The sequence below is a fragment of the Vanellus vanellus genome (assembly GCF_965231255.1).
Source record: "Vanellus vanellus genome assembly, chromosome: 24".
Classification (NCBI taxonomy): Eukaryota; Metazoa; Chordata; class Aves; order Charadriiformes; family Charadriidae; genus Vanellus; species Vanellus vanellus.
In genome coordinates this window covers 1,061,198-1,088,753 of record NC_138929.1, presented here as the reverse complement: position 1 = coordinate 1,088,753, position 27,556 = coordinate 1,061,198, and the positions used below count along the sequence as shown (strand labels likewise).

General features: G+C 44.8%; 2 protein-coding genes across 2 annotated transcripts; both read right to left on the bottom strand.

Moving 5' to 3' along the window:
* Positions 1-28: 28 nt before the first annotated feature.
* Positions 29-15,101, bottom strand: LOC309681179 (uncharacterized protein; the record flags this gene model as incomplete). The annotated part of the gene is made up of 16 exons (XM_082495018.1): positions 29-158; positions 1,041-1,095; positions 2,540-2,631; positions 3,195-3,421; positions 3,517-3,642; positions 4,005-4,166; positions 4,351-4,507; positions 4,660-4,742; positions 5,534-6,060; positions 12,000-12,091; positions 12,216-12,442; positions 12,538-12,663; positions 13,026-13,187; positions 13,372-13,528; positions 13,721-13,803; positions 14,595-15,101. 16 exons carry the CDS (start codon positions 15,099-15,101, stop codon positions 29-31), a joined length of 2,913 nt encoding a protein of 970 aa, XP_082351144.1.
* A 5,084-nt stretch (positions 15,102-20,185) lies between these two features.
* Positions 20,186-25,986, bottom strand: LOC309681043 (uncharacterized protein; the record flags this gene model as incomplete). Its single annotated transcript, XM_082494843.1, has 8 exons — positions 20,186-20,440; positions 20,885-21,240; positions 22,025-22,251; positions 22,481-22,606; positions 22,967-23,128; positions 23,759-23,915; positions 24,371-24,453; positions 25,225-25,986. The coding sequence occupies 8 exons, from the start codon at positions 25,984-25,986 to the stop codon at positions 20,415-20,417; spliced, it is 1,899 nt and encodes a 632-aa protein (XP_082350969.1). The 3' UTR covers positions 20,186-20,414.
* Positions 25,987-27,556: the final 1,570 nt, after the last annotated feature.

Below are 27,556 nucleotides of genomic sequence, written 5' to 3'. Positions count from 1 at the left end.
TCCTACCGTATATTTTATGAATTTGCCACTAGAGGATGCTGTGCAAAACGATGCGCTGTATGGACTGACACGCTGCATCATCAGCTTCCAACAAAGCCTCTCCCGTGTTCCAGGCTGGGGGACGCGCTTCTGCTGCGTGCTTAGCCACAGGAACAGAGCTGTGTGGAAACACAGAAGGGCAGAGTACAACGTTCCCTTTCATTGACACTCAAATGCAGACTGATTTCAGCTCAGTCCATCTTGGTTTGATGGGCTTTGATATTACGATGGGGAAATTGTGCTCTAGTAAGTCCTGCCTAATAACTCCAGCCAGCCAAGTCAGAGGAAAGCCAGAGGCGGGCGTGCTCGGCTCAGCGGTGGATGCACCCTTACTCCATCACCCTTCGAATGCTCTGCAGAGACCGAGGGCAGCACACCCGGCACCGCGGTTTCTCCCCTTTCCCGCTTCAGAGGGACAGTGGTAGGGAAGCCGGAAACTCCAGCGTGTTTCTAACAGCCGACCTAGAACGCGGTTGGATTAGAAACATTCCTTCTGTTTAAACTGTGGTCAAATAAAGTATTTCATCGCAAAGTCCATTATAGCTGACTAATACTGAGATTTAGACCTTTATTTTTTGAGGTAGTCAGTACTGGTTGATCGGAGAAGTAAAGTGGAACATAAGGCAGAACATGAGTCTCTGGTAGCTTGTGCAGAAGCACAAGAGTCCTGTTGTGACTCAAAGGACAGGTATTTTTGCTTTGACTTTACAAATCTCCTTTGTTTTCTAGGGAAAGAGTTTCTCTGACTCATCTCTTACTTCTGTGCTGAGAATTCAGCTTTGGATTGTAACATGTAGACAATTTGATGCCTTTTTAAATAATACATGGTTATCCAAAAAGGTGGTATCTTACCTGACCCGAATCTGTTTGCAAACCAAAGGGCAAGTGCAGAGTTCTTTGACAGGATAAAAAATGTTAGTGATTTGTGTGCTGTTCAGAGAACAAAGCAGCCTTGTGAGACCCACCCTCACTTGTTACAGGGCGGCAGTTGAGTCACTCACCTGAAATGTGGTGGACCCTGTTCAGCTGCTTTCTCAGCCCACTGCAAATCAAAGACTTAAATACAGATTTGTAAGTTTTAAAAGAGTGAGATATCTCACCATTTTTTTCCCTTTGTCAAGCCCAAATAATGTAAGTCTGTTACATCCAGTGGAGCAGTTTTAGTGAGAAAGATTGAACCTTGGTTCTGCCCCACCGTCCTCCACCCATCCGTCCAGAACGCTGTACAGCCGTGGAGCTAGGAATACTGTCACGTGAAATAAGGGAACATGCTTCCTTTATTTTGGACTATCAGAGAAAAGACCTGAGCAACATGTCAGGAGGAATAATCCTAACACATGAACTTCATGTTATAAGGAGATCTTCTTTGTATACTCGTCACGTATTTCCTGATCTAATCCTTTGGTTTTATTGAGTGAGATTAGATAGACCCCTCATCTAAAAGTTGGGAGAGAGGGCTGCCTGAGTGATTGATTTCTCATTCAGTGACGCAAAGGAAAATGGTTTTGATTTGGCAAAATTTACATGAAATTTGGGTGTTAATTAATGCTGGTTGTTTCAGTTCAGCTGGCAAATCAACTACTTGTACATCCCATGCAATGTACACTATGAAAAAGGGTTTCACCCATCCTTTTTTCTTCCCTATAGGTGTCACTCTTGAGTTTAGTGTGAAAGTATTTGTTCATCTCCAATATTTTATCCAGACATCACCTGATTAAGTTAGGATACACAATTTTCTTTGGGACCATATTACTTAATACACACAACCTTAATTTCTATGTGAAGCTATATCTCATTTGTTCTGCCTAAATTTAAATACAATATTTGTATACCAAATAGATTGTTGGACACACAGTTTTCTTTGCATTGCAGAAAAGTAAAGTTTTATTAGAGGCATTATCAGCAGAAAGTAGATCACAAATTGCACTGCAGATAAATGTATGTAGATACAGTGACTGCAGATGAAGAACAATATAAAAAGGATGAAGCAGACAATTTTAAGAGAGTCCTAGAAATTATTCATCTCGACTTCATGAATAACACTTGTGGAGCAATCTGTGCGTTGGGTCGGCAGACAGTGCGTGTGTTGTGTGTGTTGTCGTGTTGTAGGCCGGGCTGCTCAGGTAGACCAGGGAAGACCAACACATCGCTGCTATCTTAACACACCCTGGACTGCCCTGTGGAATGAAAGAAGAAACCATTACTCTGATGGGGAAATCAAGTGTCTCTTGCAGCACTGACATTTCAGATGTATCCATTATTCAAATGTCCACCTGTGTTAGCAAAAGCGTGGGAAAGGAGCTTAGCCTGTTTCTGTAACTGAAGCTAAACCACCTTGAAATTAAGAGATTGGATTGTGAATGGTTTAATCCCTGTTGCAATTGCAAATGTAGAAGCCATAACAAAAGGGATAGTATTAACAGGAAAAGAGACGAAACATAAAATATGAAAGGCATGGGGACAGGATAAATTAGGATCCTCTTTGGAAGATGTTTCTTACCTGTCTTGTCACCAGATTGACCGTGAGAGTAGGAAGTAGAAGAATATGAATGGGAGGATACTCCTCCTCCTTGGAGAGCTCCTTGAGACATTCTGTGCAAGGAAAGGAGTTTTAATGAAGGGAGTGATAAATACATTCATAGAGAGACATACTGTACCATAATGTGCAGGGGACGGAACAGTTTGGCTTTTCCTGGACTTTGAAAATATTTCTGTATACTTTTTTATTTCATTCCCCTCAGCTCTATTTTCATAGAAAGTTGTAGAAGCAGAAATAACAAAAGACTGCAAAAGTATAATTCTTCTACTCTGACAGTCCAGCTGTGCTTGCTCATCATCTGCTGACAGAAGGCAGTATACTACAGTTTGGTTTTGCGTGGTGATTCCTCTCATGGAATTCACTCTGCATAAGCAGCCCAAGAGGAACTGATTTAATGAAAATATGTCAGTAACTATATGCTCTGTGTTTCCCTCTGTGTTTGACGTACTTGTTAGGATTATGATATATAAATTTCAATGCAGATGCTGTGAAAATATCTGTTGTATTTAGATTTCAACTACAGACTGATAAAGCATTCTACTCCATCTTCTGAGAGTCCCAGTAGAGAAAAGATTGTGATAGATTTTATCCCCTTATTTGCAAGCAGAATACGTACACAATGTCTTGCTGTCCCTCCTGCAGCAGTGCCCGGTACTGCGCAATCTCCTGCTCCAGGCGGGTCTTGATGCCCAGGAGCATCTTGTACTCCTGGTTCTGACTCTCCATCTCGCAGCGGATGCTGGCCAGCTCCTCCTCTACGGAGTTAATCTGCCCTTGGATTTGTTGCAGCAGGCAGCCGTAGCGAGATTCGGTTTCTGCCAGGGAGTTTTCCAGAGAGTTTTTCTGGAAGTGGAAGTGCAGGAGTTTAGGACCAGAGCTCTACCCCTGCCTGCCCATTCCGAGGAGGGAAGGGCCCTCAGCGATCCTGCCCCACGTACCGTGCTGAGCTGCGCCTGCAGTTCGATCTCCAGGTTCTGCATTTCGCGCCTCAGTTCGGTGAGCTGGTGGCTGCTCGTCTGGATGTCCTGGCTGCTGGAAGTGACCTGCCGATTGACTTCTTCAATCTGCAGGAGACAAACCCCAGACACACTTTCTGAGTGAGAAGATCCCCTCCGGGAGCAGATTTGCTGACTGCGAGCTAAAACAGCCAGGGAGCCTCTCCCTTTTGTCCTGTCCTCCTGGAGGACAGCCTAGTCATCGCTCCATGGATCCTGACGTTCCACCCGCCTTGGTACACCAGACCTGGCCTGCTCCCGCTCTGCCACCGCAGTCTTTGCCCAGCAGCTCTTTCCCTCCCATTCCCCAGCTGTGCAAGTGAGGTGCCGGTGAGCAGCCCCCCCTTTTAGCCAAAGGCGCTGCAGGCCCAGTCCCAGGGGATCTGCCTTTTTCCACAGAAGGAGGCTCCACTTTGTGCGTTGCTACGTACCTTGACTTCATACCACTGCTCAACCTCTCTGCGGTTCTTCTCGATGATCTGCTCGTATTCGTTTCTCAGGTCATTCAGGATCTTTGTCAAGTCTTCACCGGGGGCAGCATTGACCTCCACGCTCACGTCACCACCGGTTTGAGACTGCAGCTGTCTCATTTCCTGCAGAGAGTCCAAAGAGAGACACAAAGAGCACAGGTCATTGCTTGTGTTGGGGACAGTGGGCGAAGCAGCGTCAAGGTTCAAAAGACTGACAGTCACATGGCATAAGGCTGAATGTAACTTTGGGCACCCTGAAGAATCAAAGGACTATGTCTTGGCCACACCATTTATCGTTGGATCGTACCTCCTCATGGTTTCTCTTAAGAGCAATCAGCTCATCCTTCAAGGACTCTAGCTCGGATTCCAGTGAAGACCGAGTGCGAGTTAGATCATCCAGGAGATTTCTCAAGCCATTGATATCAGCCTCCACAGTCTGACGGATGACCAGCTCGTTCTCATACCTGTGCCAAAGAAAAAAGAAGCATTAGACATTAATTTCATTACAATGCGTAGGCTTGGTCATACCACGCAGGACAGGGTATCATCACCTGCATTCATGAATCTCACAAAATTCATGACATGAAAGATCCAAGGTTCATGGAGAGGTACTCACTTCATTCGGAAGTCATCAGCAGTCATCTTGCTGTTATCGATGTCCAGAAGCAGTTTGTTATTGTCCACAGTGGCAGAAATGATCTACAAAAGGAGAAATTGGAGAGGAGTCTTTCTGTGTTCAGGACATCCAGGACAAGAAGAAAGAAGAGCCAAGACTTTGGTAGGGCGCTGTTGTGGGTCTTAGATTTGTTTCCTGCAGTAATGCGGGGGCCACAGGAAGTTGTGGAACTGCCATGACACAAGAAGCGGTGTGTGCCAGATTTTGGCTTCCCCAAAGATTCTGATGAAAGACTATATCGATTGGGGAAAACACAGAAGAACATTTATGCTGGGAGATCACCAACACCTACGGGTTTCTGCTCTGTTCAAGTATGTCTGTGTTGATTCACACATAGCTTGCACTATAATTTTATGTGGGTGGCTCTTGTAAGGGAAGGCCTTGGTCCTTCCATCTGGTACATGTAGGAATGTGCAGAGACAAAGGGAGTTCAGATCGTGCAGTCCAGGTGCTTTGGCTTAGCACTCCATCCAGCTGAACTGGGAAAGACCACACATGCCTGGTTTGGAGCCACCTGTACAACGTGGGATTTCAGTTACGTGCGCCAGCATGTTTGGGCCTGGTGGAGCACTCCTTTGAAGCCGCGGGCTGTGCCCCCAGAGCACACCCCTTTCTCTTGTGGGGTGGTGTGGGGTTTGCTTACCCAAGAGGTGGGAGGCGCAGCTCAGCAGGTTTCTGCCTGCGGTACCACCAGTAAGGCCGTCCAGCAGCTCCCTCCCACCCCATCAGAGCCAGGGCCAGAGGGAAGGAGGACATCCTTACAAAGGGGAATGGTGTGTGGGAGATGGAGCCACGTTAGTCGGGGCGATCCTACCTGATTTTGGAGTTGTTCGATGGTCTGGTAGTAGGAGGTGTAGTCCTTTGAAACACTGGGAGCTTGTTTCCTGTACCACTCCCGGATGTGGTGCTCGAGCTGAGCATTTTCTTCCTCCAGCCTTCGCACTTTGTCCAGGTATGTAGCCAGGCGGTCATTGAGGTTCTGCATGGTGACCTTCTCATTGCCACTCAGAAGGGTGTCCCCTCCGGCACCAAAGCCTCCACCAAAACCACCATCAAAGCCTCCACCAAAGCCTCCACCAAAGCCACCACAATAGCCTCCACCAAAGCCTCCACCAAAGCCACCAGCAAGGCTGCCAGCGCTCATGCCCCCTCCGTAGCCCATGCTGCATGCTCCCCCGCCATAGCTGCCACCACCTGTCACAGAGGAGGCATATCGCCTGCAGGAGACAGAGGAACTCCTGCCACTACCGCCACCACAGCCACCTCCACCTCCACCGCTCCTGTAGGAGGTGCTGGATGTTCTCTTGATGCTGCAGCTCATGGTTGGAGTAATCAGATATCCAGCCCCAAATGCGAAGCCCGTTGCACAGCGTGAAACAGAAAATCAGACTGCAGCCTTCTGTCCTCGCTGGTGGCTATTTATACCCTGTTGGGTGGGTGTCACCTGGGAGGCCGTGCAGCTTCCCATGGCGTTTGCCAGCCTTAGTGCTCATGCCAAAAGTGATGTGCTAAGGGGAATTTCTTTTGGGGCTTGGGCAGCCCTCCCCATAGGTATTGTGTCTGGATGCTGATTCACACAAAGCATGCCCTATAATTTCAGGTGGGTGGCTGTGTGTTAGATTTTGTTTCAGATAGCATGTTGCTGGTGAATTAGTGAGTGAGACTCATTTTAATAGTTCCTCTTTGTTCCTAGTAGTCATTTTTTGTCCTGAAAACAGGTGGTGAAAGCACCAGCCAGTTACTTCATTTTGATTTCGGAGTTGGAGAAATGTGAACTCAAGCACCCCGTGCTTGAGTCTTGTCTCATATTGCCTGCAGAACTGCCAGCAACTGACCCTTTTGAAACAGAATCTGTAAGAACTTAAGTTCTTCTCTACAAAGAAGGCTCCTCGTGGTTACTGTCTTTCAGAGTCTTTAGTGGTAAATCTCAATAGAAAAACCTTTGAAAAAGCAATGCTCTTCCTTTTTTCACCAAACTCTGGTAGTACCAATTCCAGGAAATAATCCTATTTCTTGCACAGAGCAGTGGACATGCAATGATGTAATTTTAAAGTTGTGATTTCTTAAAATTCTGTTCAAATTTCCTGTCACTCAAAGATTATTTTAGACTGGAGTAGATGTGTAGAATCTATAAGGCATCACTGAATCTGTCTTGGGAGAGGAGAGCAAAAGCATTCAGCTTTTCAGCTTAGCAAAGTGGAGGCTACGATGATTATCACGTTGCTCTCAAGGAAGGAGGTACCAGGCTATTTAAAATAAAAGACAGTCCTCTTGTCCACATAGGAAAGGACATAATCTGGTTTTGGGTGTATTTGGGCTGGAAACTAAGGGGAGCTTTTTATCTATGGGAGCCATAAGGGTCTGGAAGGTGCTTCCACTGTGGGGGCTTTGAATGGAAAAGAGACACAGTTTTGAGATTGACCTCAATCAACTGCCAGTAGGGCTTTTATCCTTGTGTAGCAGAGACTCAGCTGTGATGACCCTTTAGATCTTCCTTGCCTTCTATCTTTTGTCTCTCTGACACCGCTGCACGATTGCAGCATTTCTCTAAGAGAACAGGATGTGATGGACCCTTCTTTGGAAATGAAATTTTGCCTTTACATAACTTTTGGAAAACATAAACTTTAAGCATGAAAGACAAGGGGTCTCTTTATGTGAGAGTTAAACTTTGATAGGAATTCATCTCTATTTGGGAGTTAAAAATTACTGGTTCATTTTGTTCTTGGTTCCTTCATTTATGATCTTACTTATACACAGCTTGCAGTTGTGCTGGAGCAACATTTTCTCTCTTAGCCACAACAATTACGGGACCCATAAAAGTTCCTAATGTGTGTTATGGCTGACTGAAGAATCATGGAAAGCCGTTTACCCTCTGTCTTGATACCCCTACAGACATTTTCATAGATACGCTGAAGATAATGTAATACTTTGATCTTCATAATTATGATTGTTCTTTTATTGGTAGCTCTCTAATTATCTGCACGTCAGGACTAGTTGCTTTGCATATGTTATTGAGACTGAGTCATCATTATTAAAAAATAAAAATTATTTTCTCACAGGGTGTGATTTCTTAGTCATATTTTCTTCATTAGATTGTTGAAATGCACTTTTATTCTTCCCTATGAGATGTTTATTGCTGATTGGCATTAATGCCAGAGGTGTTGATTTTATATCTCCTTCTCGGCATTGTTGCATCATAACATCTGACCCAACAATTCCAAACATTTCCCAATGCTGTAATTTCATACCATCAACAGACACTTTGTCTCTCTGTCCCTCTCTTCTTTTTTTTTTTTTTTTTTGGATGGCTGACCTAACTACGCTTACTGCTATAACTGTATCACAAAGCAACTTCTTTAGGCTTTCTATTCTGGAACTCATAGACAGTTCCATGTCTCCTGTGCATTTTTTGTCCACCATCCTGTGGACACAGCTCTTTTTGGCCTGAGATGGCCATTGCAGGTCAATTTGGACATACCTATTTACTTCACAAGCTGAAAGAGCCAGGTCACTTAAGGTGCCACTAACATTCATAACCCTTGCCGTGACAGAAAAAGGGCGGACATTTTCTGTTGTAGAAGGTATAGAGGCTCCTCCGCCATTTGAAGAGACTGTTAGAGCTTTGAAATCATATCTTCCCCTGGAAGACTTGTTGCTCATAATGCATCTTAAGGACCTCTGTAAATCAGAGAGGTTTGTTTGAAGCAACAGTGTTATGAAGCCTTTCCAAGTGCTGTTTGCTCACTGGTGAAATTGGATGCAGAGCCACACACAGATACTCCGAATTGGCAAAAGAACCCAAAGCAGTCAGTGGTTTTCACAAAAGCTATGATGCCATTACTGGATATATGTCTTTAGTCACACAAGAGGGAGAGGACAACCTCAGAAATAATTAGTGGTAATTAATTGTTCTACAACAAATGAGTCAACTGTGGTCTTGGTAAGAAGAGTGCTACTCCCATGAGTTTCATCAGGAACTCCATCTGTGCATTCCTCATCCATTGCCCACCACCCTTCAGCACCGCTCCCCTGCACGTTTCTCCAGTTTGTTCAGAGATTAACAATTTCCATAGCCCCAGATTCTATTCTTTTTCTCTTATGTGACTCCCTGGGATGGACCTTTATACTTTGCACATGTGTAGATCTAGAGAAAATCCTATTAAATGTGAGCTATTTTAATTCTACAGTCTACCTAAATTGAGTTCAATAGCCCTTCCTACCACTGAAAAAGGAAAAGTTTAAAAGTAATTCCCAAGAGAAATTAAGCTCTTTCAGTGTAGCAATCCTTTCCTGTTCTCTTTCTCTCTACCTGCTAGAATATGCTGTTATTATCAACGACGTTAACTGATTGAATTCTAAATTCCTCCCTGCCAAAGCCCTTTATTTCATTCCTGTAGATCTTCTCAGAACAATAAGAAACTATTGCTTTTTATAAGAACCATGGATGAAGTGAAGTGAAGTGAGTGCCAGGAGCAGACAATGATATCAAGATACCTGATCGAACAGATCACGAGATTTCTGGAGCATCTGCCAGCCTGAGATGGAGGCAGTGAGGCACGCTGTGCTTTTGGCGTGCCTATGGCGTGTTCCCTCTGTTTTCCCCGGGACGGCCTGTGCCCCGTCCTGAGATGGAGGTTGGTGCCTCATGAATCAGTGGTGACGTGCAAAGGGCGTTGCACTGCCAGCAGCGGGAGGGCTCCAGCGGTGATCTCATCCTGCTGCAGTGACGGGCAGTTTTGCAGTGCGTCCACTCCTTTCAGTCTGAAGATTTCGCATAGCTTTGGTTCTGCGGATTTAACTTAAGACTCTTCCCAGTGCTGCTTGTTTCACAAAGACCTTACGCTCTTACAGATTAGTTCAGAAATGGGGAAAGACATACTGCAACTCTGGTGTTCCCTTGAGTTCTCTGGATGTGGAAAACTGTGGTTTTGGTCATTCTGATACTACTCTGTGCTTCTGGAAGATCAGAAAGAAGCAAAATAACCTTTCAGCACTTATTTATATACACTAACTGTAGTTTGAGTTTCCATAATCCTGCCACAAAAAAGGTGTCTTCTTTAGCTGTTTTGCCTGTTAAGTACAGCTGAGACGTGAAGGAATTCCAGCAGCCTTTGGAGATGAAAGTCATTTGCATGTGCTTTACATCACTTTCTATACTGTTGAAACCTGAAATGAACTGTTTTTTCCTTTGGAGAAGGAGTTTTCATACAAATTCCTGATGCTGGACTGGAAAGGTCAGTTTGGAAACCTGGGTTTTCAACAGGACTAGAAAGTGTCTCTGCTTTGTGGATAATGGCTGCAGACTGCAGATACGGTATTGTGATGGCAGAGCCAAGCCGTACCATTGCTGAAAGAACACCTAACCTAAATAATACTCTTGCAAGTTGTTTATGATGAGAAAACCTTTAATTTTGTTACCTTAACAGAACAATACCCTCAGTCTGAGGTGAAACGGCAAATACTAGAGAGCAGATTTGGTCGGTGGAGAGGGTGACAACAGGCACCTATAATTGAACCTGGCTGATCCTGTGCATCTGGTGCCCATGGTTACAGGTTGAAAAGGGGCTTCACTGTCATCTTCAGAAAGCAAAATATGTATAAAATAGCTGTTCTAATTTACTGTTGCCCTCTCATCTCCCATTTTAATGCATATTTTATCTTCTTAAGCAGAAAAATAGAGTCTAGAAAATACTTTCAGTGGATGAAATGTGTGTCTCATTCCTCTTGAGGCATATTATCAGCCAGTTGAGTGTACTGACAAAAACTGGGTTCTTGGTATTATACTGGGATTTAAATTGAAATTTCTGTCATAAAACATAGGAATGTTTTTGGTGCATGACACTGAAGGAAACAGGCATGTTGCCCTGTTGCCTGTGTTTCCTAACAGAAGTTAGCAATACGTACTCCTCGGTGTAGTCAAAGATGTAGAAATACGTGATGTCAGGAAACCCGTATGTACAGGAACACCTATACTGAGTCACAACTTCCCACAGGAACCGTGGCTGTGGCGGCCTGAATGAAGCCAAAGGTTAATGGACTCAGATGAGTCATAGTAGCAGCTTTGAGCACAGTTTAGTACATTAGCAGTTCATTAAATAATCTTCAGTTACCCACCATTGGGATTTCCTTTCTCCTTTCACTCGTATCATTCAGAGCGCCTTTAGTAAAAAGCAGCAAGGCAAAGGGGCAGAGAGCAGTCTGTTAGTAGCCATTAGAAAACAAAATGGTAAATGGCTTTTAATTTCACAGGAAGGAGAAAAATTGTGTTGAGAATGGATTTCTGTTTTCACCTTTATGGCTCTTGCTTTTGAGCAGAGAGTTCTGACAGTCTCAGCTCACTGACAGTTCCCATAGGCAGAGCTGGGAAGATGTCACACTTCATACAGCCTTCACACAGCCGTGCTCAGAATTACTGACATTTCCTTTTACTCAGGGATGTTATCTCAGCATGCTGTCCATTTTCTTAATGTAAAATAGATTGTTATGAGACTGTTACAAAGTATGATAGGACAATCTGTATTTGATTGGTTAGCTTGACAAATACCCGTGCAAAGTTTGCTAAATTAAATCTCAGACACATTGTTTTTATTTGCATTGCAGAAGTAAAGTTTTATTTGAGGCAGTGTTATCAGCAGAATTGAAGCCCTTAAACAAAGAACCCATTGACAAAGACAAGTTGAGTAAGAGAAGCTTTGCGGAATGGAAGAAGGGGTGATGAGGCAGGAGACCAGGCACTCCTTCCGAATAGTTCCAGTGGCATCAGCTATGCTGCAGAAGTGCTTGGTTCTGTCTCTTGTTGTCCATGTTCAGTGCCTCTTAGCCGGAGGATGACAGCATCACTGCTATTGCTCTAGCACACTCTTGACTGTCCTGTGTAAAGACGGAGCAAATCATTGCCGTAAGGGGAAATCTCATCCTTCCTGCTGAACTGAATTCTTCCCCTAATGTGCGGTGTTAGCAAGAGAAGCTCAGAGGCTCCAAGGCCAGCAATACTTTCTCAGAACTGAATTTCTTTTATTCCAATGAGCAAAAAAGTATATCTCATCCTGTAAAGTTTATAATCTGTGTTTTATATTTAGGTAGAGGGAAGGGCAAGACAATGTATTTCAACCCCTGATTCTTCTGTGACAGTGTCAATGGGGTTCTCTCACTCCTGGGCTACTGGACCTGGGAATCTTGCCCAGCCCAAAATACAAAACTTTTTTTCTGACAGATATATTGTACTCATTGGGATAGATGTAACCCACTAATAAACAAGTCCTTGCAAAGTGTTGTCTTACCTGTCATGTCACCACACTGGGAATGAGCGAAGGAAGTAGAAGAATATGAGTGGGAGGATTTTCCACCTCCTTGGAAAGCAGATTGGGAGGCACTGTAAAAGGAGAATAATTGGTTCACCAAAAACTGCCAACCACTGAATATTCAGTCAAAAATATGTGGATGCAGCTCCATGGACAAGAAGTATCTTAGCAATGAAGTACGTATGGGATACATACACAATGTCTTGCTGTCCCTCCTGCAGCAGTGCCCGGTACTGCGCAATCTCCTGCTCCAGGCGGGTCTTGATGCCCAGGAGCATCTTGTACTCCTGGTTCTGACTCTCCATCTCGCAGCGGATGCTGGCCAGCTCCTCCTCTACGGAGTTAATCTGCCCTTGGATTTGTTGCAGCAGGCAGCCGTAGCGAGATTCGGTTTCTGCCAGGGAGTTTTCCAGAGAGTTTTTCTGGAAGTGGAAGTGCAGGAGTTTAGGACCAGAGCTCTACCCCTGCCTGCCCATTCCGAGGAGGGAAGGGCCCTCAGCGATCCTGCCCCACGTACCGTGCTGAGCTGCGCCTGCAGTTCGATCTCCAGGTTCTGCATTTCGCGCCTCAGTTCGGTGAGCTGGTGGCTGCTCGTCTGGATGTCCTGGCTGCTGGAAGTGACCTGCCGATTGACTTCTTCAATCTGCAGGAGACAAACCCCAGACACACTTTCTGAGTGAGAAGATCCCCTCCGGGAGCAGATTTGCTGACTGCGAGCTAAAACAGCCAGGGAGCCTCTCCCTTTTGTCCTGTCCTCCTGGAGGACAGCCTAGTCATCGCTCCATGGATCCTGACGTTCCACCCGCCTTGGTACACCAGACCTGGCCTGCTCCCGCTCTGCCACCGCAGTCTTTGCCCAGCAGCTCTTTCCCTCCCATTCCCCAGCTGTGCAAGTGAGGTGCCGGTGAGCAGCCCCCCCTTTTAGCCAAAGGCGCTGCAGGCCCAGTCCCAGGGGATCTGCCTTTTTCCACAGAAGGAGGCTCCACTTTGTGCGTTGCTACGTACCTTGACTTCATACCACTGCTCAACCTCTCTGCGGTTCTTCTCGATGATCTGCTCGTATTCGTTTCTCAGGTCATTCAGGATCTTTGTCAAGTCTTCACCGGGGGCAGCATTGACCTCCACGCTCACGTCACCACCGGTTTGAGACTGCAGCTGTCTCATTTCCTGCAGAGAGTCCAAAGAGAGACACAAAGAGCACAGGTCATTGCTTGTGTTGGGGACAGTGGGCGAAGCAGCGTCAAGGTTCAAAAGACTGACAGTCACATGGCATAAGGCTGAATGTAACTTTGGGCACCCTGAAGAATCAAAGGACTATGTCTTGGCCACACCATTTATCGTTGGATCGTACCTCCTCATGGTTTCTCTTAAGAGCAATCAGCTCATCCTTCAAGGACTCTAGCTCGGATTCCAGTGAAGACCTAACCAGAGTCAGGTCATCCAGGAGATTTCTCAAGCCATTGATATCAGCCTCCACAGTCTGACGGATGACCAGCTCGTTCTCATACCTATACGACAGACAAGAGGGAGAGAGAAATGGGGAGATGAGATGATGACCGTCAATAGCACACATCTTTCCAAGGTCTATATGCCAATAAAACATGAAGACTCGGTAGCACCACGTGGGGCAGTGCTGCCTCATCTCCTGAGATTATGAACTGGACTTGAAAGACATGTAAGGTTCATGGAGAGGTACTCACTTCATTCGGAAGTCATCAGCAGTCATCTTGCTGTTATCGATGTCCAGAAGCAGTTTGTTATTGTCCACAGTGGCAGAAATGATCTACAAAAGGAGAAATTGGAGAGGAGTCTTTCTGTGTTCAGGACATCCAGGACAAGAAGAAAGAAGAGCCAAGACTTTGGTAGGACGCTGTTGTGGGTCTTAGATTTGTTTCCTGCAGTAATGCGGGGGCCACAGGAAGTTGTGGAACTGCCATGACACAAGAAGCGGTGTGTGCCAGATTTTGGCTTCCCCAAAGATTCTGATGAAAGACTATATCGATTGGGGAAAACACAGAAGAACATTTATGCTGGGAGATCACCAACACCTACGGGTTTCTGCTCTGTTCAAGTATGTCTGTGTTGATTCACACATAGCTTGCACTATAATTTTATGTGGGTGGCTCTTGTAAGGGAAGGCCTTGGTCCTTCCATCTGGTACATGTAGGAATGTGCAGAGACAAAGGGAGTTCAGATCGTGCAGTCCAGGTGCTTTGGCTTAGCACTCCATCCAGCTGAACTGGGAAAGACCACACATGCCTGGTTTGGAGCCACCTGTACAACGTGGGATTTCAGTTACGTGCGCCAACATGTTTGGGCCTGGTGGAGCACTCCTTTGAAGCCGCGGGCTGTGCCCCCAGAGCACACCCCTTTCTCTTGTGGGGTGGTGTGGGGTTTGCTTACCCAAGAGGTGGGAGGCGCAGCTCAGCAGGTTTCTGCCTGCGGTACCACCAGTAAGGCCGTCCAGCAGCTCCCTCCCACCCCATCAGAGCCAGGGCCAGAGGGAAGGAGGACATCCTTACAAAGGGGAATGGTGTGTGGGAGATGGAGCCACGTTAGTCGGGGCGATCCTACCTGATTTTGGAGTTGTTCGATGGTCTGGTAGTAGGAGGTGTAGTCCTTTGAAACACTGGGAGCTTGTTTCCTGTACCACTCCCGGATGTGGTGCTCGAGCTGAGCATTTTCTTCCTCCAGCCTTCGCACTTTGTCCAGGTATGTAGCCAGGCGGTCATTGAGGTTCTGCATGGTGACCTTCTCATTGCCACTCAGAAGGGTGTCCCCTCCGGCACCAAAGCCTCCACCAAAACCACCATCAAAGCCTCCACCAAAGCCTCCACCAAAGCCACCACAATAGCCTCCACCAAAGCCTCCACCAAAGCCACCAGCAAGGCTGCCAGCGCTCATGCCCCCTCCGTAGCCCATGCTGCATGCTCCCCCGCCATAGCTGCCACCACCTGTCACAGAGGAGGCATATCGCCTGCAGGAGACAGAGGAACTCCTGCCACTACCGCCACCACAGCCACCTCCACCTCCACCGCTCCTGTAGGAGGTGCTGGATGTTCTCTTGATGCTGCAGCTCATGGTTGGAGTAATCAGATATCCAGCCCCAAATGCGAAGCCCGTTGCACAGCGTGAAACAGAAAATCAGACTGCAGCCTTCTGTCCTCGCTGGTGGCTATTTATACCCTGTTGGGTGGGTGTCACCTGGGAGGCCGTGCAGCTTCCCATGGCGTTTGCCAGCCTTAGTGCTCATGCCAAAAGTGATGTGCTAAGGGAATTTTTTCTGAGGTAAGTGTAACACATTACCATTCTGTTCAAGTATGTCTGTGTTGATTCACACATAGCTTGCACTATAATTTTATGTGGGTGGCTCTTTGTTGGATATTTTGTTGGATAATATAATATCTTCTAGACTCTATTAATCTGGTAATGTATCGCTAGAAATTGGAGTTAATGAAGGCTCCGCCTTGGTTGTCTGTCTCCTTCAGTCTCCTGTGCGGTGAAATTCAGCATTTCAGCTTTTGTCTTCCTCCTGTGATCACAGATAATGATTTGTAAGACCAGCAGCCGCCAAGGGACTCATTAATTTACTTGAAATTTACATTAGCTATTTAGAAATATACTTTAATTTACTGAAATAAATTATTAATTTTTAAAACTGTATTCCCATGTCTGTTATAGAAGAGAACTGTACACTGAATTTTTTACTTTGTTGTCACTGCTTATATTGAGGAAGGTCCAGCTGGTATTTAACTTTTTCTGAAATGCAGGATGGTGATTTCAGTGATTTCTCTTGTTGAAGAAACTGTGACAGCTGCAAAAGTAGTATTTTGCAAGGGAAAATATATTAAATCTTTGCCTATCAAACAGCTATTAATTTTATTTTAGCTTTTTTAAATATACTCAGAAGAAACTGAGAAATGTTTGATGTTTCATATTTTCATAGTCATCTTAAAAATAGTTGTTTATCAGAATATGTCCTTGAATTAGATAATGCAGTAAAAAATAAGTTTGATGAAAAGATACAGTGCTAAAGATTAGGTCTGAAAAAAAAATATAATAATTATCTGAACTCATTACAGTGAACTATGTTTGCCAACGGTGAGAGAGTTTATTGCAACACAAAACAGAGTAAGAAACACTTGTGTGTTTTTTTCCACTGCCTATGCAGTGTGGGATGTTCAGTGAGTTGCTTTTTCCATCTTTACTAATCAAGCTTCTGTGAAACTGAGAGCAGCCTTGAACAGGAGCTAATTCTGGGGTTTCCAGCTGTGCATTAAGTATTGGCACTCGAACTCCTACAGAAGAGTCATCTGGCTAGTACAAAGGAAGCACAAGTTGCTGGTGGAGCCTGCTGTGACTTACCACCTGAAAATCAGCTTATCCACAGTGAGGGAGGATGAATTCAACCTAGAAGCATTTTAGGAAGAGATCACATATTACAGAAGAAGAAATAAACTCATTAAAATTAACAAAAGAAGAGTGAGGAGGGGTTGAGTCACCTTACACATGAAGGTATGCATCAGAGGAGGGAGTAGGAGTGTTTGAAGCTGAAGACAGTGCACCTGTGTGGATGTAAAAGGAGCTGGGGCTGAAGTCCTGAGCAGGAGCAGCTCTTACCTGGGCTGTGCTCTTGGTGGGCAGCTGCTGCCACGCAGCTTCTCTAACACCCGGGGAAGCAGCTTCCTACCTGCCTGTCTCCCACAGCAGCACAGGCACCGAAGAAACTGCTTACAAACAAGATATCTGCTGCCACTGTGCCTCTGAGAACTGATGGACAACTCTCTGAAAATACTACAGCTTCACCCTGCATGAAGCCATATTCTTGTAGCGTCCTCTGGGCTTGTTTTTTTCAACAGGTTTATGATTTTACAATAGCATTTTGTATATCCATATATGTAATTTTCTTCTTTTATCATAAGAATGATATAGAAAGGCTTGTCAACAAAATATTGTTGAATTGGGAGGAAGGGGTGCGAACTGTTCTCACTAGAATGTTATCTGCTATCTGTAGAAGCGCTTAGTCTGTAGTGGCTTAATATGTGATGAGAACGAAACTTGAAGTGCCAAATCCCAGCGCTTGAATTCAGCTGCCTGAAGGCATGTCCTTGTAGGTACTGCCAGTGACTTCCAAAGGACCTAGAGGTGTTAGCTCTGACTCCAGAAGGAAAGGGACTTCAATATATGGGAAATACTCATTAAGAGAGAAGCAAATTTTTGAACGTAAAGTGAAACTGAATCATGAAAAAAATCTACAAAATTATGACTTATCAACTTCTTGTCAACTAACTTTAATTAGAAACACCTTCATGTCAGTCGTGATTTTGCATACTGCTGTGTCTAGAGAGAGTGCTGTCGTATCCTTGCTCATGATGTGCCTCCTTCTGAGGCTGAAACCCTCTAGGATACTGTCAAGTGCACACGCACAAGTTTTTTCTATATATTTTCCACCATTCCCTGAATCTTTTCCAGCTCTATTGTGTTATTTTTAACACAGGGCCACCAAAGTTGCAGCACTCAAAATACAGCCCAGGGTATCTATGTGCCCTAGACCGATACAGTGGAATTAATGATGTTCTTCATTTTGATCTTCTGTATATCGAATGGAGAATTATCTCTGTGGCCACAACCCTCAGGGGGACATATCCCCAGATTTCATAGTTCTCTGTGGAAGACCCCAACCATTTACTGTCTAGATCCACAGGGCTTTCCCCAGTCTTTGTTCAAGACACAGTGAGATTCCTTATTCCCCTCATTCTCTCTTTTCGTTTCCTTAGCCACACCAGTGACCTTCTGAAAATCCTTAGTTCCCTCAAACTGGGCCTCTTACTAGGTGCCGTCTCCATTCTGCCTATTTTAACCCCTTGTGAACTTCATCGTACGGTGTGTAGCACTTAGTGCCTGTTGGGCAGCAAGGTTATTACGAGACAGGAAAATAAATACTCTTTAAAGTTTAATTTAAAGTGTAGAATGACATCTGTGGAGCCAGTTGTACCATACGAGGTGCAAGAGGTAAGAAGATAGTACCCTCTAGAGGGCTCTGTTGATTACTTTGAAATAATCCCCATGCCATTTACTACGGACATCACATCTCTTTCTAGATGATGTGTGTAGTCCAAGTATCTAAAACAAAGAAACAGAAATCAGCGTTACTAGAGTCTCATCCTTCCTGTTGTGTGTCATGGGAAGTATTTGTGTAGCACAAAGTCTGTTTAACAAGTCTGCAAAACCTGGTTCTTGCGAGTACAATGCAACAGATACCAACTGCTGTTTGGTGGAGGTCAAGTATTTCTATTTCCCTGAACGGTTTCTGAGTGTTGAGAAGGTTTGCATGGTGTTGTGACCTGTATTTCTGGAAATTAATTTTGCATCTGTTCTCTCGATCCACACCCTTGTGCGTCAACCCGTTTTGCCTTCAGTTGGTGGTGTTCACTCTTCCTCACAAACCGCATCTGCTCGGGCTCGTTATTCACCACTAGAGGCCACCGCCTGAGCACGCAGCCCGGCACCAGCCCTCAGCCCACAGGTTCAGTCCATGGGAAGGATGTCCCTCACTTGGGCCACCTCAGCCCTCTGCTGCCCCGCGCAGCTCGGCCCGCGCTCTGCCTGTGCTCTGCCTTTTTGTAAAATTCGCTTCACAGCAGAGGTGCCGGCTCGACCGGGGTGGGGACTGAGCCTTCTGCAAACAGTGCTGGGAGCGGAACCTGCCACGGAGGCTACGGGGCACTGCCGTGCTGGGCAGGCCCTGGTCTTTATGTTCCTTTCCTGGCTCTCCGCTGCTGGCTGTCTGTGCAGCCGCACAGCCCAGAGCTGACCTCTGTTCTGTGGTGTCTAGGTGGCACTTGTACAATGGACTGAGAATTCCAGATGAGTCCAAGGAATTCAGATGCTAATGTCTCATTAAAATTAATACAGCTGTGGTTTGCGATCTGCCTACTTTGCCAGCCCTCTCTCCAAAATATCATGCAGAAATTCCTGAGATTCCTCAAATATGCACAAGAGACTGCTTTGAAGGGCCTATGACAATACATTTAATTTCCTTTGATCTCTGAACTTGTTAGTCTCCAGAAGGCAAAGTTGGTGTTTTTTCAACTCTGGAATCGGGTTTTACCCATGGGGTGGGCTGCAATGAAACAAGCTACTCTTTGTCTTAATGAAAAACGTTGTCCCAATCAATGGAGAAAGCTATACTATAATTTCTTTGAAATAATGACTATAAAAAAGCATATGCGAAAGCTGGACAGAAGCAAATGCAACTCCCAAAAGACAGTGAATGACAAGGGAGCACTTTCTGATTGTTTGTTTGTTGAGTTGCCCTGAGCTGTTGCAGCAGCCGAGCAATCAAATTGGCTGCAAACTGTAGTCTGGAATGTTTTTAAGTAGCAGTTGGATGTGGCTGAAAGAGTTAATTTTCCTCACAGTACAGATCCTCCTATGTCCAAAAGTAAACATGCCAGGTACTTTCACGTGTGCTTCATTTGTCACCGGTAGAAGGCAAATATTGCTGTTAGTATTAACATTTGATGGAGGAGAACTTTATAAGCATCCTGTAAATTGTATTTGCTTTTACCTTCTTGTCTGTTCAAAACCAGATCACAAGTTTGTCCGTTTCCCTTTAAATCAATGTGTGTCAGTTAAGGTTTTGTGAATCACAAACTGAAACATTCATTTTACAGTCATGGTTCTGTAATCGTTCGTGTTTCTTTGTGTGAGGCCTGGGGGACGCTCATTTGATGCCAACTTTATTCACTTTCATATAGTGCTCAGATTCTGCGCGCTGTTCTGGGCTGATACTCAACTGCTGTTGAGTCCTAGAGCTGAGCTTCCCAAGAGTGTCTGGCATGATATGGAAAAACAAAGGCACAGCCCAGGAGGCTCCAAGAAAATTATGATCTGCCCTGAATGCTCAGAAATTGCGCTTTAACTCTAAATTTCATTATCAACCACTGTGATGTATCATCAACTTTTCTACCTGGAGGCATGGATTGGCATGGCTTTGTATTTTCTTTTTTAAGTGTTTACACCTATAGAATGGCAGAAAAGCTACACACGAGATTCTGGTTGCATCAGACAGAAATGAAGTTTTATTCGCGGCATTTTCCTGATACAGAACAACCTAAGTAACAAACAGGTTGAATCTGTAAAGCAAGTAGCTCAAGTGCCAATGATTGAAGCCACAAAGCATTCCGGGCAGAAGAAGTGCATAGCATGCATGGCAGGTGGGCAGGTGGCCCATCAGAGGAGCTCTGGTGGGCCGTTTGGGATAGCTGGCATCAGCAACGTTGAGGAACCGTTAAGACCGTCTGTCTTTCCTCGGGAGCATGGGGAATGTAGAGGATTTGGGCCAACTTCTGTTTGAAAGGTCTTGCACTGTAGGATCCTCAATGTATATTCTTAGTCAAAAGATTTTCTTCCATAGTCTGGTTAGAAATAAATAAAGCATTAATTTCTTCAGTACTGGCATGGAATCTCTGAGGCACCAGTATTTACCAGACAGAAAAGAAGCTTGATTATGTGTTAGGTGACCATAAGTACTCTGAAAGCATAAAGGAAAACTTCAGCACGGTGTAAAAGCAGTGGGATTTATGAGGTTCTGCAAAGAATGAGAGAGATGGAGAAAAACAGCTGGGTTTTAACTGCATGATTAGCTGATGTCGCGAATAGAAATTGAATGCGTATTTCTGAAGCAGAGTTGATACTTTGCAAACAAATAGGAAAAAAAATTAATAGAAGTAAATATAACACTTTCCATAAATTTTAGTTTATCCTTGGTACTGTTTACCGCTGGAAGAGTATGTTGACATAGTGTATAAATTAGTAAGGATGGGACTGAGAGAACAGTGTGACCATACAACAATTCTCACCTTGGCTTTCACCACCAGTCCTGCAGGACTGAGACTGGGAAGATGAAGAGTAGGAGTGGGAACTGCTGACGCCTCCTGAGACCCTTCCTCCTCCTCCTCCTCCTCCAACAATACTGCTGCATCCACCGCTGCTTCCCCCTCCTATTCCTCCACTTCCTCCTCCCATTCCTCCTCCACCACTTCCTCCTCCCATTCCTCCTCCCATTCCGCCGGAGGAAATGCTGCCACCTCCATATCCACCACTCATGCTACCACCTCCTCCTCTTCCTCCTCCTCCAGAAGAATAGCCACCGCCTCCTATTCTACCTCCTCCCATGCTTCCTCCCATTCCTCCTCCCATTCCTCCGGCTGGGATTCTGCAAAGAGAGAGAAAGAAGGAGGAAAAAAGTTAATCAAATGCATTTTTGATCTCAGAGGAAATCTGTCTACAGCTACTGCACAGAAGCCCACACTTCTCTTGTCTGTACTTCTCCTTTTTAGAACCTGGCACAGATCAGCAAGGCAACTAATGCGGTGCCAAAAAACCATCCTCTCTTTCAGTTTCAGCTTGAGGTTTTGCTTTTCCCACATTCTGCTTAGATGTTGCTTGCACAATTTCGCATTGCTGCTTTGTCAGTGTGCGGTGGCACTGCGCTCCCAATGGCAAAGGCAGAGAATGAAGCTTGAGGTGTGCTTTCAGGTGCCACTCACAGGCAGAAGCAGGCTCATTGCATAAGGGAAACTGAAGTAGCTTAAACTGTCAGAGAACGGCACACTGAGACTTTTATGGAGGTTTGGGAAACTATGGTCATTTTTCTGCTTGCAGTCTTTTCCAAGGTGACCTCTGTCTGTGCAGTTCCTGGCCTTTTCTGGAGCCAGGGGAAAGGTAGGGCTCTGTACATGGGTTCCCTGTCCAGCCCCAAATCAGTAGTTCAGAATTTCTGCATTAATTTTTCCTCACATGATTTGTATTCTGAACAGATTTGCCAAGAACTGCGTGGTACCTCAAACCTGGGAGACGATTGGTCAAGATAGCTGAATTACCCTTATTTCAGTACTAAATCTGTTTTGCAAATCCAGACTGTTAAATTCCTGTCTCTGTGACTAATCTAGCAGCCCCGGGTTTCACACGATGCTGGGTTCTCTTAGTAGTTTACATACACAAGGTCTTGCTGCCCTTCCTCAAGCAGTGCCCGGTACTGCGCAATCTCCTGCTCCAGGCGGGTCTTGATGCCCAGGAGCATCTTGTACTCTTCGTTCTGACTCTCCATCTCGCAGCGGATGCTGGCCAGCTCCTCCTCCAAGGGGCCGATCATGCCCTGGATCTGCTGCAGCTGCATGTTATAGCGACGTTCTGTGTCTTCCAAGTTGGATTGCAAAGAGTCTACCTGCAAATGGAAAACACAATACAGTGTTTGTGGGAATGTGGCAAGCTTAACTCATTTTTGTGGACAAATTGGTTATCTTCACAAACCAGAGAAAAGCGTATCTGAAGATAAGTAATCCAGTCTCCCATTCTCTGCTGATGGAGTACTTACTGGCTGTGACTATTCTTTCATTCTAGTGGCACATACAGCCTGTGTCACAGGTGAAGCAGAAGCAAATACCTGTCCTTACCATGCTGATTTGTGACTGCAGCTCAATTTCCAGGCTCTGATATTCACGTCTCAGCTCAGAAATCTGTTGGTTGCTCGATTGTATCTCCTGGCCACTTGAGTGGACTTGTTGATTAACTTCTTCCATCTGAAAAATTCACATACGAAATTGAGGTATTTTTGATAATAAGAAAACATTCTGGGGTTATCATAAAAGCATTGAGAAAGCAACTAATAAGAATAAAGAAAGATGTAAGGTAGCCTGACTGTGTGTGTTTCCCACATGCCACTCGGTGTAATTCACCTTGCTGCTGGAATACAGAGATTCCACATGCTTTACCACGTAACCTTAATACTTCAGAACTGGCCTGTTACAATAAACTGCTTAAAGCCATTTAAAGTTAATGTCCCTTAAATAATACATGCTAAGTTGCCTTTCCTCTGCTGGATGTAAATAGGGCCAGTTCTTTGTGAAAGCTTTAGTAACTGAAAACCCCCTGTGCTTTACCTTGGTTTCATACCAGCTTTCCACCTCTCTCCGGTTGTTCTCAATAAGCCGTTCGTATTCACTACGCATTTCATTTAATTTTTCCATCAGATTAATGCCAGGAGTAGCATTGACCTCCACATTGACATCACCGCCAGATTGTGTTTGCAGTCCTTTCATTTCCTGAAAAAAAAACAGCAAAACCCACCAGGTTCTCAAAAGGTGAAGGTAAGGAGACATGTCAGAGTTTCAAATAAAGGAAAAGAAAGGGACAGAAGTCCTCACACAGCCGTATCACTCCTGCAAAGGGGATTTCATCTGCCCTTGTCATGAAAGGGAATGGTTCTGCCCTTCCTAAGGCAAACTTTACAGTGAACAATAGCCAGGCACCACATATGCATTGACCCTGACAGCTCCTCCTCAGGGTCATAAGGAATGTGAAAATCCTTTTATGTATTTTTTTTTCTCAATGGGAAATATCATTACAGATAGTATAAATATTTTCTTTTGACTCCTCCCTATATTCTATCCATTTTTCCTTCCTGTAGTTCAGCAACAACCTTGCACTTTGTACCAAAAGACATTCATTTCTCTGATCTTGTCTTGCCACATGTTGCCCCCGTTGTCTGACTGCATCAGCCGCGGGCAGCTGTGGGTGCTGCTTGCTCCTGGAAATCAAAGCCAGACTGTGGCACTTCGCTTGATCAATGTCAGCGGCCAAAATCTGGTTACTGCTAGCGGCAGAAATCCACAAGAGATTCTCTGAGTGTTGAGTTTTCATTAGTTATTATTTTAAAGTGTGGAGACGCTTACCTCTTCATGGTTCTTCTTAAGATAGATCAGTTCCTCTTTAAGGGATTCAAACTGTGTCTCCAAGTCAGATCTGGCTAGAGTCAGTTGATCCAAAAGTGGACGTAATCCATTAATGTCACTTGCCACACTCTGGTGGAGAGTATATTCCGTTTCATATCTAAACAACAGACAAAAAAAATAGTAAAAGTGCTGCCAGATCTCTTTGTTTATTATCTTGATTATGAACAGTTCCCATCAGTACATTTTTTATCTTTAATCTCATTGCTCAATTTTTAAAAGAAAGACCTAATTCTCTTTCCACGTCCAGTAGGTTTGTTTGATTTCAGTAGAATTACTCTCTGTGAGATCTATATGATGAGGATTATAAATCTACATGCAAGGATGGAGAAACTTAGAATGTAGTCCTTTAAATAACTTCTTCAATAACTTGACTGGAGAAAAGCAATAATGAAAGACCAACACAAAACCATTCTCAGAATGCTCTTCCCAACAATTCTATATTCTGTCATTGGAGCCAAGAGGCTCCAGCATCTACAACGGTTAACTGGCAATATGAACTCCTGGGGGGAAAGGGGAGGCAAGGTGGAATGAGACGGGGAGGGAAAGACTCACTTCAGTCTGAAGTCATCCACAGTCATTCTGGTGTTGTCAATGTCAAGAAGGATCTTGTTAAGGTCCACATTTGCACCAACAATCTGAAAGGGAGAGGGCAGATGTTATTTGGGTAGTTGTCTTTTTGGTCTGACACACAGACAGGGGGAAGAAATACTGTGCAGAATCTCATTTCAGCATATCTTTCTGGTAATGTCAAGCCTGACTAGTGCTGCAGGAGCTATGTATAGAGAGAAGAGTTTATTGCTGCCAGTTAGAAGAAAGTGCCTTTGCTCTCAATTGTGGTTTACAAATATCCATTAAAAATGTAATACCTTGTTGGAGAGAATAACTAAATAAACTCCTCATATTCCAAAAACAGTGGGAAAACATAATTACCATTGCATTTGGCAACAACCATATTCATGGAGGAGATACGGGACTATGAAATGGCTGAGGGCTAGATTAGACAAAATACACATGTTGGCTCATCCTTCACAAAGAGTGCAATTAGTGCAGCCACTAGGAGCACACCACAGGCAAGCAAGGATTATGTCTCCCGGTCAAGGGAGTGAGGAGCTAACAAGCAAGAGCACAGTGCTGAAGGGAGCACTGGCCGGGCCCTGCAATGGGCGCACTAGTAATGATCTGCCATTGCGCTAAATGACGCTACCTGCGCCAAAACCAAGTGTGCCAGAGTACACATATCACCCGCAGCAGAGAAAAACTGGTGGTCAGGCTTTGTCACCGCCGCAGCCCGCTTCTTGGCTAGAACCAAGGAGGGAATATATCGTCCCAAACAGGGATCTTGTGCTGCAGGAGGTGAGTGCTGTTCTAATGAGAATCAGTTCAAAGTTAGTCAAATTACATCATACCTGGTTTTGCAGTTCTTCAATTGTTCTGTAATATTGGCTGTAGTCCCTGGTAGAAGTGGGACCTTGATTTTTATACCACTCCCTGATCAGTTGTTCAAGTTGAGTATTTTCATCCTCCAAGCGTCGCACTTTATCCAAGTATGTAGCCAGGCGATCATTAAGGTTCTGCATGGTCAGCTTTTCATTTGTGGAGAGCAAGCCGGCATCTTCACCAAACCCCATGCCACCAAAACTACCTCCACCATAGCCACCGCCGCCAAAGCCGCCACCACTACCAAAGCTGCCACCACCAAAGCCACCACTACCCCCAAAGCCACTAAATCCACCTCCGCTGTATCCACTACCTCCAAAACAACCTCCACCGAGGCCAGATCCATAACCACCTCCCATTCCCCCAAAACCACCCCCACCTGATCCAAATCCTCCTCCCATGCTTCCACAGCTCATTCCTCCTCCATAACCACCACCGCTCATTCTCCCACCATAGCTGCTGCGGCTAATCCTTCCACAACTGCCACTGCTAAAGCCCCCTCCATAGCTGTTCCTGGAAACTCCTCCACCAAAGCTTCTCCCAGAAAAGCCTCCGCTTCCTCCAGAAGAGGTGTATTTTCTAGTGGACACTGAGGAGTATCCACCAGACTTACGTACTCCACTGCTGCTACCCCCTCCACCACCTCCACCGCTACATCCTCCACCACCACTGCCACCACCTCCACTGCTAATTCTAATAGTACTACTCGAAGATTTAGTGCCACAGCTCATAGTGACAGCAGGAAGGAGTCTAACCACAAAACCAAATCTAGGTGCACAGCCTGATAGGATTCAGGACTGCAAATTTTCATCCCCAGCCCTCTCTATTTATACTTTTGACAGTGGGTGTCACCACCAGGGTGTTTCCTTCTCCCAGGGCATTTACCAACCTTGTTGTTTGTGCCAAGAATAATTTGCTGAACAATATTTTTGTGCTGATATCTCAGGCAATCTAGCCCATCGCTGGGTTTATGCTGTTTGTTTAAGACCGAACATTTCATCTCTTTTGGGTGGCATTCTTTTCATTTAGCTTTCTCTGGACTCGGTAGTCTTTTGCCTCCTGCAGCCTGAATCTGCTTTGCGATGGCAAAGCCACTTTACACAGGACCCTGTTGAAGCTAATGCTGAGATGATGTGTACCTGATGGAACTGTACAGAGAGAATTTTTGTTGTCAGTTCTTCTGTAAAAGAAAGAAGATGAGGCCCAAATCCCTCATGTTAGACTGCATTTATTTGTTCAATTATTAATCTACTTTCTTTGCTAAGATTTTTGTAGCTGCTGTTGTCAAAGACTATAGTTTTCTTTTGCTCTTTCATATTTCGTGCATTTAAGATCTTCTACACTGCTTATATTCTTTTTCTCACAACACATGATAGTGCGAGAGTTTTATTAACAGGACTGTACAGCTTGTCTATTTCGATCGTCCAACATGCGTATCCCCGCCAGCTCTTCCAGAACATATTTATTTATCCGAGAAGTCTATTTCAAGCAATGCAGTGGGATTCTTATTTAAATAACAAAATCCTTCCTTTGCGAAGAAAGCGATAATACAGCCCACTAGATAGCCAAGTCCTAAAAATCAAAGAGAAAAAAACATAATGGATTTTCCTCACCAAAGAGGGGTTGATTTAAAATGGCAGAAAGATTAAGGATACGTAATTGTATTATAAAGTCAATTGTAGCACAATTAGGAGCTGTGTTAATGCAGCCAATGACCTATAAATTACTGTGTGGGAAGACCTTTTATGGTATAATATTAAACTGCTCATTCTCTTTATTGTTACTGTGTCGTATATTACAGGTGGTAATTATATAGACTGCTCTTAACACAGAGATCCTTGACAAGCTAAAATAGTATCCTGAGAGAAGAGCTGCAAGGCTTTTTGCACAAATCCGTTGAAATCAGACCGCTGAGGCCACAAAAGAAATTACAGCATACTTCGCTCTTGCACTATCCCCAGAAGTTTGCCCAAGGTGGGCTTGTAAATGGCTTCCATCCTCAGGTGTCAGACTTGCTGCTAAAGCAGAGTATCTGAAGACGGAATTGCATGTCTGAAAAATCTCTAAGAAGAGTCCGAGTTTGGGCAAAGAGTGCTGACTGACTCTTTGGCTCCGGCTGACGGTCATCTACAAAAATACGCTTGTGTTATAGCGTTTCACCTTCGCCCTGGGTTCACATGCAGAATCTCATTTCCTCAGCATCAGCTTTGCTCTGTTCTCACACCGCAAGCTTGTATGGGAAGTGCACATCTTATTCTCGGATACAGCAGAGATTCGATCCATGCAAACAGCCCGTCCCTA